This window comes from Rhipicephalus microplus, chromosome 2 (genome assembly GCF_043290135.1).
Source record: "Rhipicephalus microplus isolate Deutch F79 chromosome 2, USDA_Rmic, whole genome shotgun sequence".
NCBI classification, from domain to species: domain Eukaryota; kingdom Metazoa; phylum Arthropoda; class Arachnida; order Ixodida; family Ixodidae; genus Rhipicephalus; species Rhipicephalus microplus.
In genome coordinates, this window is record NC_134701.1 from 74,457,193 (window position 1) to 74,471,540 (window position 14,348).

General features: G+C 42.7%; 1 protein-coding gene across 1 annotated transcript in view; it reads right to left on the bottom strand.

The window, feature by feature from the left end:
* LOC142785001 (uncharacterized) overlaps positions 1-14,348 on the bottom strand; it is a 109,205-nt gene that overhangs the window by 6,550 nt on the left and 88,307 nt on the right. The window contains exons 10-12 of the mRNA XM_075883422.1: positions 12,853-13,000; positions 8,758-8,970; positions 619-738 (exon numbers count right to left, since the gene is read on the bottom strand). Coding sequence (XP_075739537.1) covers positions 619-738; positions 8,758-8,970; positions 12,853-13,000 — 481 coding nt within the window. The remainder of the gene's footprint in view (positions 1-618; positions 739-8,757; positions 8,971-12,852; positions 13,001-14,348) is intronic.

Consider the following 14,348-nt stretch of genomic DNA (forward strand, 5'->3'; position numbering starts at 1 on the left):
GCGTACTCAGCATAACGATTCGTATGAGGACCAGGCCTGACGCAGGCCCGGGCCTGACCCGGGTCCGCCACTCCCAGGCCTGAGTCCGCCATGGGCCCGATCCAACAACCACTTACCCGGCCCAGCCCGGTCCGTTGGCCGGGCCGGGCCTGGGCTTTCGGGGCGGTCCTGGCCCCTGCAGTGCTCTAGACTTGTGCTTGTGGAATCGTTGAACTTTCCCTTACATCATTTTTTACAATACCACGAGTCTTTCTCCGTATGCCAGTCTTAAGTGTCGCAATGTTTAAAGTTCTGCCCCACATTTCTATTTCTTTCCAACGTGCCCACTTTCTTTCTCGTGAGTTGTAGCAATAAAACCTGCAATATTTCAATTCTCAGTACTTGTATGTGTGCTTGCGTGCACATGTTGGCATGTGTCGCTCTGCAGTGCCTTCGTTGTTTTTTGTTGTTGACGGGTGATCTTTACTGCATTACTACGTGCATGTGAAACTGTTTGTGCGCTCCAGAACCCAATAGGTGCAGCTGCCGATGTCACCCGTGTACAAGTACCGCAATTTCTGTGAAAATGTCGCAAAGGGCATCCAGAGAGTGCAACTAATTTTCATCGAGCATTCTCACCTTGTAACGGAATGAAGCGCTGTCCTCGAATGTGAACAGAACATTTTCCGACCTGCTGTACGCAACGTCAGCTTGGAAAGTTTCGTCGTAGCTGAAATTGCTCTTGAACCTTGGACAGGCCTGTTGGCAGAAAAGGAAGGTGCTGCTTGTGAAAATGTCCTAATAGAAACGTGACATATTTTTATAAAAGACCAAGTTGCAAAACAGCATGGATGTCAGCAATAACCATCCAGCGGCTTGCATACACTTTGAGCAACGTGTCTTGTATTCCTTTATATAGAACCATTCAGCTTTCGCCACATATGAGAAGACCATGAAACGCCCTGACGACCATGAAACACAGTACTTTGTGTAATTACAATAGCTTAAGTTGAGTGTTGATGGGGTCCTGAAAAGACTTCTACAATTTTGTACAACCCCGTTGAATTCGTAGTGCACAACCATCTGATCCTATGCTGAGCACTGTAAGAGCTATTATTTAGGTCCGAAAGTTGTTAGGCGGTCTTAAATAGGCGCATCAGTGTAGATCACCTAGCGGTTTTGCTGATCGAGATTTCAAGCCGAACCTATCGGCGGCACGGTACATGGGTGGGTGACTTCAAACAGGGGACCAATTCAATTGGATGCCTGGTGAACGCTACCAGCAAACTGTCAATCCCAATTATCTACTAATGTCGATAATTCTAGTTTGTAAACTCTGTCACGCTTGATGGCGTGTAAATTAAGGCATTAGCAGGGAAAATAACGAGTGTTCGTATATACATTTTGAACCTTGACGTGTGCAGTGAGGAATGACTTGCTGAGTGAGCTGAACGACTTGCGTTAATCTTGAGGTCTTTTCCTTCGAGAAAAAAGGCCATGGATGTCTTTTTGTGCTGCGGGTAGCAAACCTACACTGATTGTGTCACGTCAACCTTTGGAATCGTGTTACTTTAGGCGAGTTTGGTGAGACAATTGGACAGCAGAATGGATGCAGCTCACCGGTGCAATTCATCAGTCGCTTATAATCGAATAATCTGAGAACCTGTGTTAAATAAGCGATTTTCTCCTGTTGTGTACCCAAGTTGCTGTTCTTTCTATAATGTGTTGACATTGCCTCGGCACTGCGTCTAAAAAGCCGCTGTTAGAGAGGACTGTTCCGTCCAGATTGTTAGCGAAATGTTTAAGGTCTTCCTTAAAATCATTTAGGAAAAAAGAAGAAAAAAAGAATTGCTCGGTCGTAGTATTCGAGATAGTCACATGACTTTAGCAGGGTAAACACTTTATTAAACTTTGCTACTACAGTTGCCATGAAAAAAAGCAACAATATTTTTGCTTGGTATAGCTGCTGAAGAAAACAAATCGCGTTACTGAACATAGAACACAGACAATTGCAAGATGTGCAATCAGAACCACTAATATAACGCTCCTTCAAAGCGTGAGGCGTCCTATGTGACTAAATAAAGACACGATAACTATTAAAGCTAAACAATGTTAGGCGTAAAAAGTCAAATACCTCTGTTACGACAAGCATCTTGAGCGTTAAACTTCATCGTAGCCTTTATAGTGTTTAGCCATATGGCCTTTGTTTGCTGTTAGCCTAGCATTGCTTGGAGAATTTTTTATTGCTGAACACCGCCAAAACCTACTCATGTGCGCGAAAGTAAGTGTAAATAATTCGAATTTTATATATCACAGCCTATGCAGAGCGGTGCGGTACAGTACCATGATACCAACATCACATGGCTCCTCAGAAATAAAAATGTCCCAATCGACTTTTTAATAAATAATTGTGGTGAAGATAGTGTTTCTTTTTTGGCGCAAGGGCAACGGCTGGGTGCTAAACAAGAGTTTGGAATAAGGTTTTGCGTAGTTTCAACCAAAAGTAATTTCTGAAAATACTGAAGAACCTCACAGTGCCGTCCCCTGTGTAGGGTAACGTACCAGTCCTCTTAGACTGGTTAACATCCCTGCCTTTCTTTCCTGTTCCTTCCTTCCTTCAAATAATACAGAAATAAAAACAATGTTGGGGTGGGAGCTGCTCAAAGTGAGGAGACAAAAAGGGCGGCTCACACATCTTCACAGTGGTTATTATAAAAAAATGCAATTTATCCTTTTGAGTACTGCTTGGCTGATTCCACGTAAGATCGAACAAAGGGTGGCTGGCCTACTTCGTAAACATATTTCAATATTTTATATAATGTTGCCTGATAGGTCAAAAGTATAATTTTATTGATAAGTGGGGTTTAACGTCCCAAGCCCATTATATCATTATGAGATACGCTGAAGTGAAGGGCTCTGGAAATTTTTACTACCTGGGGTTCTTTGACGTGCACTCAGATCTGAGCGCACGGGCCTACACCATTTTTTTTACATCGAAAATGCAGCTGCCGCAGTAGGAATTTGATAACGCGACCCGCGGACTAGCAGCCAAGTACTTTAACCAGTATACCACCAAGGGGGGTGGTGAGTCCAAAAAAGAAATTCGCAATTGGTTCTGTCAGATAAAATCTTTTTCGAAGCGCAGTAAATCAATAATAATCAAGAGGTGGAGTGCATAGTTTCTATGCTCTGCAGTTAGATTTTTTTAATTTGGCGATGAATTACACAATTTATCATGACACACACTAAGAGAGGACACAGACAAGCAGATACGCATCAGATGTGGAATTTGCTACTAACAGATGCGGAATTTGTTTTTTGGACGTCACATAACCCAGTGATTTTTTTTTCGTTTTACGTTTTTTCTGTTTTTCTGTGTTTCTGTTTTACGTTTTCTTTTCTTAGTTCTTGACACGTGTTTGTTTCCGGTTTCGTGCCATCGAGAGTGCATATTTTGTTATATCACGTTGTTGATGATGACAGGGGAAGTTGGGAATGACGTACATGCATGTGATGTATTTATTAGTGTTCACTTCGAAATAAAATTTTCAGTTGCTAGTAAGCGCTTGTCTGTGTCCTCTCCGAGTGTGTGTATTTTAGCGCTTGTTTCATCATGAACCTTTACCAACACGCCAATCTGGCAGTCATCCTACACAAACTACACTAAATGTACTTATTCCAAATTAGTTTACCTTAATATATGCTTACGATAGACTTTGCTTCCCTGGCTACTGGAGGTATCTTATAAATAATCTCAAAATCGACCCAGAAAGCATTTTTTCGCCTATTTCCAAAAGCGCTTAAAACATAGCAATAAAACTACCGCAATATTTTCTGAAGATGCTTATTTATAGAAATTTTCTAGTTTATACCAAAAATACTTTTCAATAAAAGATACAATGGCACTAAACACAGGAAATTAGCGTGCAAGGGACACTTCTGACGATAATAAAAAGAACAGTTTAGATATCTATTAAAATCTTATTCTCCCGCATATCTGCTTTGAGAATCTATAAAACATGTCAAAGTTTACTTTCACAAGCAGTAACTTCTCGTCAAATACTGCCCTTGCGCAAGAAGAGACAATAGTAGATCGCACTTCCTGCCTTCTAAGTACGGAATGCAGGCCTATATACTTCAGTTTCTTAAAAGACAACCAGCACATAAATTCACTCAGAACGCCATTTTCGAAACGATTTGGTGATGGTAGCAGCAATGAGTGCTGGAATAACAAGCAAGCAAGCGCGCACAGTCTGGCGTGTTGCAGTGTGAAGAGTGCTCCAGAATAAGATTCTTGTACAAGACTGAGCTCAATATGTGGGTCGGAAGATTGTATGAAATTTGTGATCGCGTACAGCTTTTCAATCTATCACTGTATTGTAATGAATAATTATGTCTTGCCACTGCCAATTAGCGAAATCAATGAGCAGTAGAAAACCTATTAGAAATCAGTGTTGCACTTGTGGATTTTTTAGGCACTGTGGCATAAAGCTGTGATGTGTAAGTGGGTAACTCTGCGAAATTTTCGTTTCTCTGAAACAAGGTTCTTGTGATTCGAATGGTAGGCTGCACAATGATTTTGCTCAGAGCTCACTTTTGCCGCCTTAAAACGCACAGGAGCAGATCAAAGTGCGAGCACCATCGGAGTCGACTGAAGTATGAGCAGCGCAATATGTGCACGACCAGTACAGATCATCTACTGCCGTTATCTAAGATGGGCAGGCACCTCCGGTTATAATTGTGCGTTTTTTCTGTTCTCATTTGGCTCCTGGAGTGCCACCTTTAATGCACTTACTGAGATCAGTTCGCGCTGCGCAGTTTCTTTTGCGAAAGCGGCTATCACCCGCGTCCGAGAAGCGAGAGCTCGTAGCTTCCCACCGAAAGAACGCAGTGAAACTTCAACTTCCACGTCGACACGTGAAGTGTTTCGTGTGCGGGTGCCAAATTCGGTCGGGCGAATCGAAGTACAAACAGCGAATCTGTGGCTTTGGCAGACCGAATCTGTTTATGCACCAAGCAAGTGCGTTGGAGTCCTGTCATGCTCAAGTTACATCCGTCACCTCGGGCCTTTTTTTTAATGTACAAGTATGTATTGTCGACATCTTTTACTTGCGTTCACAAAGTCACAAAAGCGCATACAATGTCTGCTACGTCTACACTCGGGCTAACAGCGCATAGCTGCGATGCGAGCAAAGGCAGATATAATAGCGACACTTCAATGCAAACATGAGGAATGTACCCTTGGTTGTGTCGCAACCAATCAGTCTAAAGACACGAAATCAAGCCTTCTTTGCCCCAGAACACACCAGATAGTGTTTTCTTGCTTGCTTGTTAATACAGCATTCACGGCCACTCCCGTGAACAAATATTTTCAAAATTGACATCCTCAGTGCACCCGACCGCGATTTCAGTGCTGATTATCCTTCAATAAAAGCAAGTAGAGGCCTGCATTTCATACATAGAGGGCCGGAATCCCGATATACAATCGACTATTGTTGCGCAAGGGCATTATTGAACGAATGCTTACTGCAAGTGAAACCACATTTTGCAATATGTTTTTATTTATTGTGAGTGCTGCTTTGCAAGGGTTTAAGTGGGGAAGGTTTTAAATTATAAAAATCATTTTAATCCTCTTGAGAGGTTTTTCTTGCATACTGTTTTCTTGAACTTAGCACTATTGTATCTTTAAATAAAAGGTGTATTTATTAGAGGCTTTGTTAGTTTCATAAATAAGCATCCTGAAAAGTAGTGCGGAAGTTTAATCGCTCTGTCGTAAGCCCTTTTTGAAATAAACGCCTGCAAAGTAGGCGAAAAAACGTTTTCGAGGTCAATTTTGAAATTTTTTAAAAATATTTGCACTATGTTGAAAATCAAGAAATAACTGAACGTAAGCGCAATTATGCATATATTTAGCTAAACAAGTTCAAAATACGTAGCTTTATTACATTGTGTAATTGAACGCCAAATCAAACAAAAAAAACTGAACAGGTAAGCATGGCACACCATCTGTTTGTCATTATTAATTTATTGTGCTTCAAAAATGTTTACTGCAAAACCAATTGCGGATCTCCTCTTTGCGCGCATCAGGCAATAAGATATGAAATTGTTAAATGAATTCAAGAGGCTCACCAGCTATTCTCTCTTGAATTTTACTTTGAATAACCCACCTTCCTTGTACCAACTTTTGTTTCAATATGACTAGATCGTTCACGAGAAACATTAGAACATCCTTAGAAAAGAAACACTTTTGGTAGTTGTTTCTGCGGAAACAAATCAAGGAATGGAACCACCTCCTGCACTGCAGTGTCGATGAAACTGACAGTGAATTTTTTTAATTTTTTTTTCCCTGTAACATTGCCCAAAATATTTCTCCCAGTCAGAATGGCTTGTTAAATAGAAGCGCTATGAAGTTTATTATGTATGATTGGAATGTAGTTTATAAGTTCTTCAGTTTAATCTAATTCAAGTGTTTATATCTTTCAAGCAAGATGTGTACTGTATATTCTGTATCGATTCCTGATTGTCATAAATACCAATTTCCTATCTTCTACGCAATAGTATATAGTGATGTAGGTGAAGTGTGAATAAACAAATAAAGGTACATATACCATAGACCTGGCCATAGGAAATAAAACCGTGAGGTCTGCGTGGAAGGCGCAGCATAGTTACTGCGAAAATTAGAAGAGCGGCCTTTGAAAGCCATTTCTTAACACTCAATGGGTAATTGCTTCAAGCACACTTGCTGAGTAACCATTGCGGCAATAATAATAATAATGAAATCTGGGTACCAGGCCGGCATTCGCTATGCTATGTTTCGTCATTCTTTTAAGAGACCTGGTATCCGCTGAACACTAGCAAGCAATTTTGTGCCAATTGTTTATGCAGTGACTATCATATAGTGGTTTTGGGACGTTAAACCTCACATATCAATCAATGTTTATGCAGTGACTGACGACAATGTAGAATTTGTGCCTGAAGTCGGTAAGCGCCACAGTTAACAGGTGTTCAAAAACAAGCTTTTTTATTGGGTTGGAGCATTGGAGGACCCACTCGTTACGCTATTCGCATCGTGTGACACCTCGTTGTTCTTTTAACGCAATAGCGTCAGAGAGCTCGCCTCACAGAAATTCTGCCTTCAGAGTCGGCACCGTTTGTGAGGGAAAAATCGCTCGTGAGCAAAAAAAAAAGAGAAGAAATAAAACAAAGAATAACATTTTCGGTCCAATTGAAGATCGACTTGAGGCCGTTCGTGTGGCAAGCTGGTGTCCTAAGAAAAAGCTACGATGTTACTTGCAGCTGCCTCGGGAAAAAACACTCTATAAATGCCATGTAGTAGAAGAAGTCTCTTTAACGCATTTTTTTCGACAGGTGTCACGACGAAAACGAGCCCATTCGGTGATTTGTAGGCGCCTTTGGGAGGCTCTCAAACTACGTCGAAAAGGTTCGGAATAGTGCAGTCATCGTCGCTAAAAACACACAGGAACTTTCAAACAGCTATAAAATGGACAACTGTGTCAGTCTAGCGGAATACATGTCATTCCTTTTCAGAGGCGTTGATCAAGCAAACAGCAATCGATAGGTAATCGCTAGGTTACCTGTTAACTGTGAGGCATTGCGAGACTCTTTATGGCCTCCGACATGGCGAGCGTGTGGCGTGCATCTTGGAGGCCATGCGACTTTTGCGTTAGAAGAAATACCTGTATGTGTACCATTCGGGCGCGCACGTGTGTGTTTATGTATCTTTGTGCCATCTGTGAGACATTGTAAGAAACCTGTCTCGACTAGAGCAGAGCGCTGTTCTAGCAGATAGAAGGGGCCACACTGTGCAGTCTTGCTCATCAGTGTGTGCCTGCGGGACATTTATGGCAAGTAGTATCCGACAACTCAAGAGCCAAGTAACAAGTACCAAGCACCGGCGTAGCTCAGTGGTAGAATACTGGGCTGGCACGCAGTGTACCCGGGTTTGAGTATCACTGTGTTTTGGTGCCTTTTTTCTCTTATTTTGTGCGATGGTGTTTACGGACGTGGCGGCAGCGATGAACAACTACAGAGCCGCGCTTGACCCGGGTTGTGATCTTACAACAGCTTTCGCTGTAAAAAATCAGCGGACCCTAAAGCTTCGCCTTTAGGAGTTGAAGGCGATAGCGACATCTGGTTCCTAGTGCGTATTTCAAAGACTTAGTACATGAAACTTTTTGACTTTGCTGCGCAGCCACTACACCTGGCCTTAAGGAAATAAGCGCAGTAGCGTGTGTGCCTTCTGTTGCGGGGTATCGCCTTTCAACCACGGAGCTGCTATGATAATCACGTATTCTGGCACCCGTTGGCAATGTACCACGCATTATTACTGCAATAATTCATGTTGTATTGTGAATCATGTAAACAGGACGCGAGTGTTTGTGAAGCATAAAAGCTAATTTTACTACATTACCATACAGATGAGTTCTTTTCACCGTTTTTAAAGCAGAGGCATGGCCATGAGGTAAAGCAACCACTTGCAACGCAAACGAACCAGGTTCAATTTCCACTCGGATATAAACAACACTGGTTCAGTCCCCTCTCTGGTTCAGTCCCCTCTCTGCTCCAAGACTTTTTATCATTTATTTATTTTATTTCTAACGTTCTTGATTCTTTGTTCACGTATAAGGTGATGATTATTTTTGCTCACAACCTACAATGCCGGCAGCGGATGTTATGCGAAACAAGATTTTTAACTCTCGTTAAAAGCTGCAAGCGTTGTCCACACATTTAGAAAACAATTTGCAGTCGCGTACTTACTTCGCCAATGCTCGTTATTTGGCGCCCGTAGGGACCACCGCCTTGCGAGCTCGTCATGCACGGTTGGCCGAGGGTGGAATTTTCAGGGGCGTCAGGAAGGCTGTCCGGATTCTTGGGAGTGTACCAGCGACCACCCATACCAAAAGACACTGCGATGGCACTTGTGACCGCCTGTTCTTTCTTCAGCTTCGCCAAAGCTGACACAACTCTTACCTGGAATGAGGATGAAAGGTTTGTTTCATAGTAGTGGTCATCTCGGTGGTAATTATCTATTAGTTATGAACGTATTGTTGTTTCCGACGTCGTGAAGAGCGAAGGAATGGAAGGAAAGCGGGAGAAATGTCAAAATGGATGGGTATTTTCTCAAATCAACTCGTGGAAGGCTTTCGACCCAAAGGCGATGTGTACAATCATCATGGGCACTTGTAAATGTAAATGTGGTGTCATTTTCAGCCTTTACATGCGGTCATAGTAGCCTTCAGGGTCGACGAGAGTTGCTCTTAAAATCTATCTGATAAAAATTTCTAGTAATCATTGACGACACGATTGCCTAGAGAACCTGTTGAACAGCGCATCTCAAATGTTATCGTAACCAACAAACTACGCACGCTCAATTATATTAGAGTCTGGTAATTTATCTTAAAAACATTCGATTCTTTACATTAGCTAAAGCATCATGGGGCCTTTCACATTGGCCTTTTAGGCCTTTCACATTGGAAGCAAAGGCGATAAACAAAAGCTGGATATTTATGAATTAAAAACCGAGTTCTGGGTGCTGCAAACAGGCAGAAGAAACAATGCTACAGACTTTTAACGTCTTAGTAGAGGTACAATAAATTTCTGAGTAATTGAAAGTCATATCATATTCCGATCCATTGAAGCCATTACTAATCGATCAAAGTTCTTGCACTTGTAGCAAACATTCTTACCGAGTGAATTAACCTAGCTATACTGAACTCATACCCCTTAATTATTACCACCTTGAGAAGTCTTGAAGAAAAGGCAGTGATGTGATGTGATGTGATGTGATGTGATGTGATATAAAACGAAGACATGCATGACCTTTATTTAGACACGAAAAAATGCCATTATATTTGATGATAAACGCCGTGTAGGAATACATTGAGACGCCCAGGTAAGGCAACCGTTTATTGTGCCGGACAGCAACGAGACAGCAGTCAGTCGTTTCATCAGAAGCAGCACGAGCCTTGGCAACAAAAAACTTCGTCTTCTTCGCTGCTCCAGCAGTGCCCGTTTTTGTCGCTATAATCACTCCCCGGTCAAAAAGGAGCCATCCTGGTGACCTATGATACTAGCAGGACTGGTGGGTTGTAGTAAAGTTTCAAACGGTCGACGTGCACAGTTTCACACCCGCAGCGTTGTTGGTTTGTATGTGGCTGAATAGGCTCAACAATGTAGTTGGCTGGGATATCTGGCGCAGGATCTGGTACGGACAATCATACTTGGGTATGAACTTTCAGGGGCAGACGATGGCACGTAGAGCCATACAATTAATTGTTCCAGGGGCCTATGATGAAGGGGATGAACGGCGGTCATGAGTGTGCTTCTGGTGAGCCTGATCGTGCGTGGTAAGCGAACTTACTAGCTGCCGACATTCTTCGGCATAAGTGATGGCTTCGGTCAACGTCATGGATTCTGAAGGGTCTGGGCGATACAGAAGGATAGTGTACAAGAACGAGGAAGATTTCCGACTATAGAGAAGGAAGAATGGGGAGAAAGTTCCAGTCTTACTTTGAATGGCGCTGTTATAAGCACAAGTAACAAATAGCAGTATGCGGTCCCAATTCGTGTGGTCATCGGAAACATACATGAAGAGCACATCATCTAGTGTGAGAATAAATCAATCGGTCATTTCGTTAGTTTGGGGATGATATGCGGTGGTTTTTCAATGCACGATGTTGCATTCGCGCAAGAGGGCTTGTACAGCTTCGGACAAGAAGGAACGCCCCCAGTCACTGAGAAGCTTGCGCGGTGCACCATGCCGAAGGACGAGGTTGCGTAGAATGAACAAGCCGACATGTCGCGCTGTGGCCTCGGGAAGCGCTAAAGTTTCAGCTTAGCACGTTACGTGGTCCACGGCTACGATGACCCAGCGGTTTCCATTTGGTGTGTATGAGATGGGACCGTACAATTCAATTCCGATGCGGTTGAAAGGTAGAGAATGACAAGGTAGTGGCTGGAGTGGCCCTGTGGTTATGCGAGGGAAGTTTTTCCGTCGTTGGCACAAGGAATATGAACGGACGTATTGCCGAAGAAAGCGGTATATTTTGCGCCAGTAGTATCGAACCCGTAGGTGAGCATACGTCGTGGGAAAGCCTGCGACAGTGCGAAGCTTGGCTGGATCAGGACGGACACCATTCTTGCTAACAACATGCCCCAAGATAGTAAGGTAGTGGGTGGCGAAGTGGCATTTTTTTCAATTCCACCGCAGTCCAGCGTCTGTAAGACAAGTCAGGACGCTTGCGAGGCGGCTGAGGTTGGAGTCAAAGTCCTCCGAGGAAACGATGGCGTCATCCGAATAGCACAGGCATGTGTTCTATTTAAAGCATCTGAATGTGTTGTCCATGAAACTTTCGAAGGTGGCAGGCGTATTGCAGAGGCCGAATGCAATCAGTTTAAATCGTATAATCCGTCAGCAGTTACAAACGCGGTCTTGGAGCGGTCGGCTTCATTTATAGGGACCTACCAGTAACCAAATAGAATGTCTAAAAAAACAAGTATGCTCCTTGCAGGCAATCGAGGGCGTCATCAAATCTGGCAAGCAGATAAATGTCTTTGCGCGTGATCTTATTAAGACGCCTATAACTAACGCAGGATCTGATGCTGCCTTTCTTTTTCACGAGTAAAACTGGAAAAAACGAAGGGCTGTTTGAATGTTGTATTACGTCATGTCGAAGCATATTGTTCACCTGATCATCAATGACAAAGCAATCACCGTGAGAAACTCGATATGGGCGCTGTCGCAAAGGTGCATGCCTACTGGTGTCGATGTGGTGAACGATGGCAGACGTGCGACTAAATGAAGCCTGGCTACAGTCAAATGACATCTTGAAGCAATCGAGTAGAGCCAGGAGTTCAGTACTCTGAGCAGCGAGAAGTTCAGGGTCAATGGTCGAGAAGAAACCTCTGGAGATGAAGTGAGAGTGGTGTAAGGAGTAATGGTTCTTACGTGAGATGATGGTGTCATGAGGTAGGTGACTTGACGAAACAGAAGCAATTTCCTTAAAGTGACCAATGACTCACCACGGAATAAGATGGCTGGGTAAGGAAGTGAGTTCATTATATAGATGGAGCCAAGTGTGTTTCCTATCGTGAAAACTGCGAGCGGGAGAAGAGGCTTTTGCGAGAGCCGAAGGTGGCGGAAAGGATAAAGAGCGTGGCGACAGAGGGCACATCGTCTCAGAAGAGTGGCATAGGAAGCCATGTCAGCGCGGCGGCCTACGCTGACCGGCGAGTGCCACCACATATGGTGCTCGTAGTTATTTACAGGGAGTCTTTTGAAGTAGAGGACTCGAATGAACACAGAGTTCCGAACGGTCAATATTGTATGGCCACAATCAAAACAGCCTCAAACGGCTTGTGAAACTAAGACTAAAGAGTGTTATTATATACACACTGCTTTCTACAAAAGTTGTTTTCAGGCATTTAGGCGGAAATGTGTATATAGGCATTGATAAACTAATTTTTATAAAGAGCTTCCTAAAGGCATATTCATGCTCATATGCCAAAGTGGAGAACACTATCGCAAGCACATGGCAAGTATTTATCTAAAACCTGCCTCTAGTGACAGACAGACAGACAGACAGACAGACAGACAGACAGACAGACAGACAGACAGACAGACAGACAGACAGATCGATAGATAGATAGATAGATAGATAGATAGATAGATAGATAGATAGATAGATAGATAGATAGATAGATAGATAGATAGATAGATAGATAGATAGATAGATAGATAGATAGATAGATAGATAGATAGATAGATAGATAGATAGATAGATAGATAGATATTTGTTACATGAGTGTCAATCACGCATGTTAAAAAAGAAACGAAGTGGTCTGTCGACTTACCAATCGAACGGGGTATGAGGTGTTCAAAAGAGATGGTTCAAGTAGCTCGTCACTGTGGAGGACTGGAGGCACCATGCGACAGTTTTTTGTGCCATAGTCAGTATACGACGTGTATCCAATGGCCACCAGTATGTCTACGGCATAGTTCCTGGATGTCGATAAATAAGTGCTATGATCTTTACGCATTCGTTCATCGGGAGTACTGTGGTTTCTTTATGAGAAAAAAAAAGCTTTAGTACTTTCTGCAAATAAATATAGTGCGCATAAAACACAGAAAACTTTCAGGCGGTTGACCGTCATCACGCGAAACGTCTATATTTCCGATCCTTGTAGGTCAAGTGACTTCAGGTTTGCACTCGCCGCCATGTTGTTTTACCTACCGTTTGCTCACGCTGGGCACTCACCTCTAGGCTACAATTCATTTGAAGATTTTGCATAGTCAACTAAGGGATTCAAAAGATGATACGAAATGACCGTTGACAGCCTCAACAATATACGCCATACGAGGAAGTGAGGGGAAACGCCAAGATAGGCGGTTTATATTCTGCGAGTCAACGTTGGCTGATTGATAACACGGAGGTTCGCTTTGTGTGCATTCTACCGCATATTATGCAATTGTATCGTATACTTAAGCATGAAGAAAGGGAGCTTTGTACTGGCAAGCCTTTGAAAATATATTCGTTCTGTGTCTTAAACCGCCGCACACACATTTTGACTATATTCTGTACTAGGTTGGTTGACCTTCATGTTTTGAAAAAAAAAACTGCGAGTTTTTTGCGATTTTCGTTGTGTATTTGGTCTATAATTGAATATTCTGATAAGCGCGACAGTGGTCTGAGAGTCAGGCAACAACGGTACAGTCGCGAGCCATGACGTCAGAATTAGCAAGTTTTTTGAGTGTCTCAATTCCGGCGAGTGGTATTACTCTTCGTCAGCTGTGCGTAAAATCTTGTTGTTTGAGTTTTCTTATGCATGACACTGAAACGAAACGATGTATTCAGCAGCGGGGTAGAAGACAACGCAATGGTCGGAGTGTACAGCCGGTGAGATCTGGGGCTTCTTTTGCACCGAAATATTTTTTCATGCACCAATTTCGGCATTTCAATTAGCACAATCTACTGTCTTCTTGTAGTTTTCGCTGAAAAAAAAAACAAGTTCTCGTGTGACCATGTCAAGGCCCCTTTAAAAGGACGCTATAGAGAAACTAGTTTTCTCGTAATAGTATATTACTATTAAGAATAATTATGATGCTGAACGCAACACTCCTTCACTAAGAAGCTTGTTAAACGAGAATCATGCGTTTGAGGTTTTTGAGGTTTCACTCTGGACCTGCGTAATCATTTGTCCCTAAAAGCAACTTGTTCTGAGGGCTTAAGAAAACTTCATTGAAACGATGTGGTCAAAACACGCATGGAAGACAATAAAGTAAAATATAGTGTTGATGCGAAATTCAAGAATGAAATTGGTTTCTGTTTTAAATGAAAAAAATATTCCCT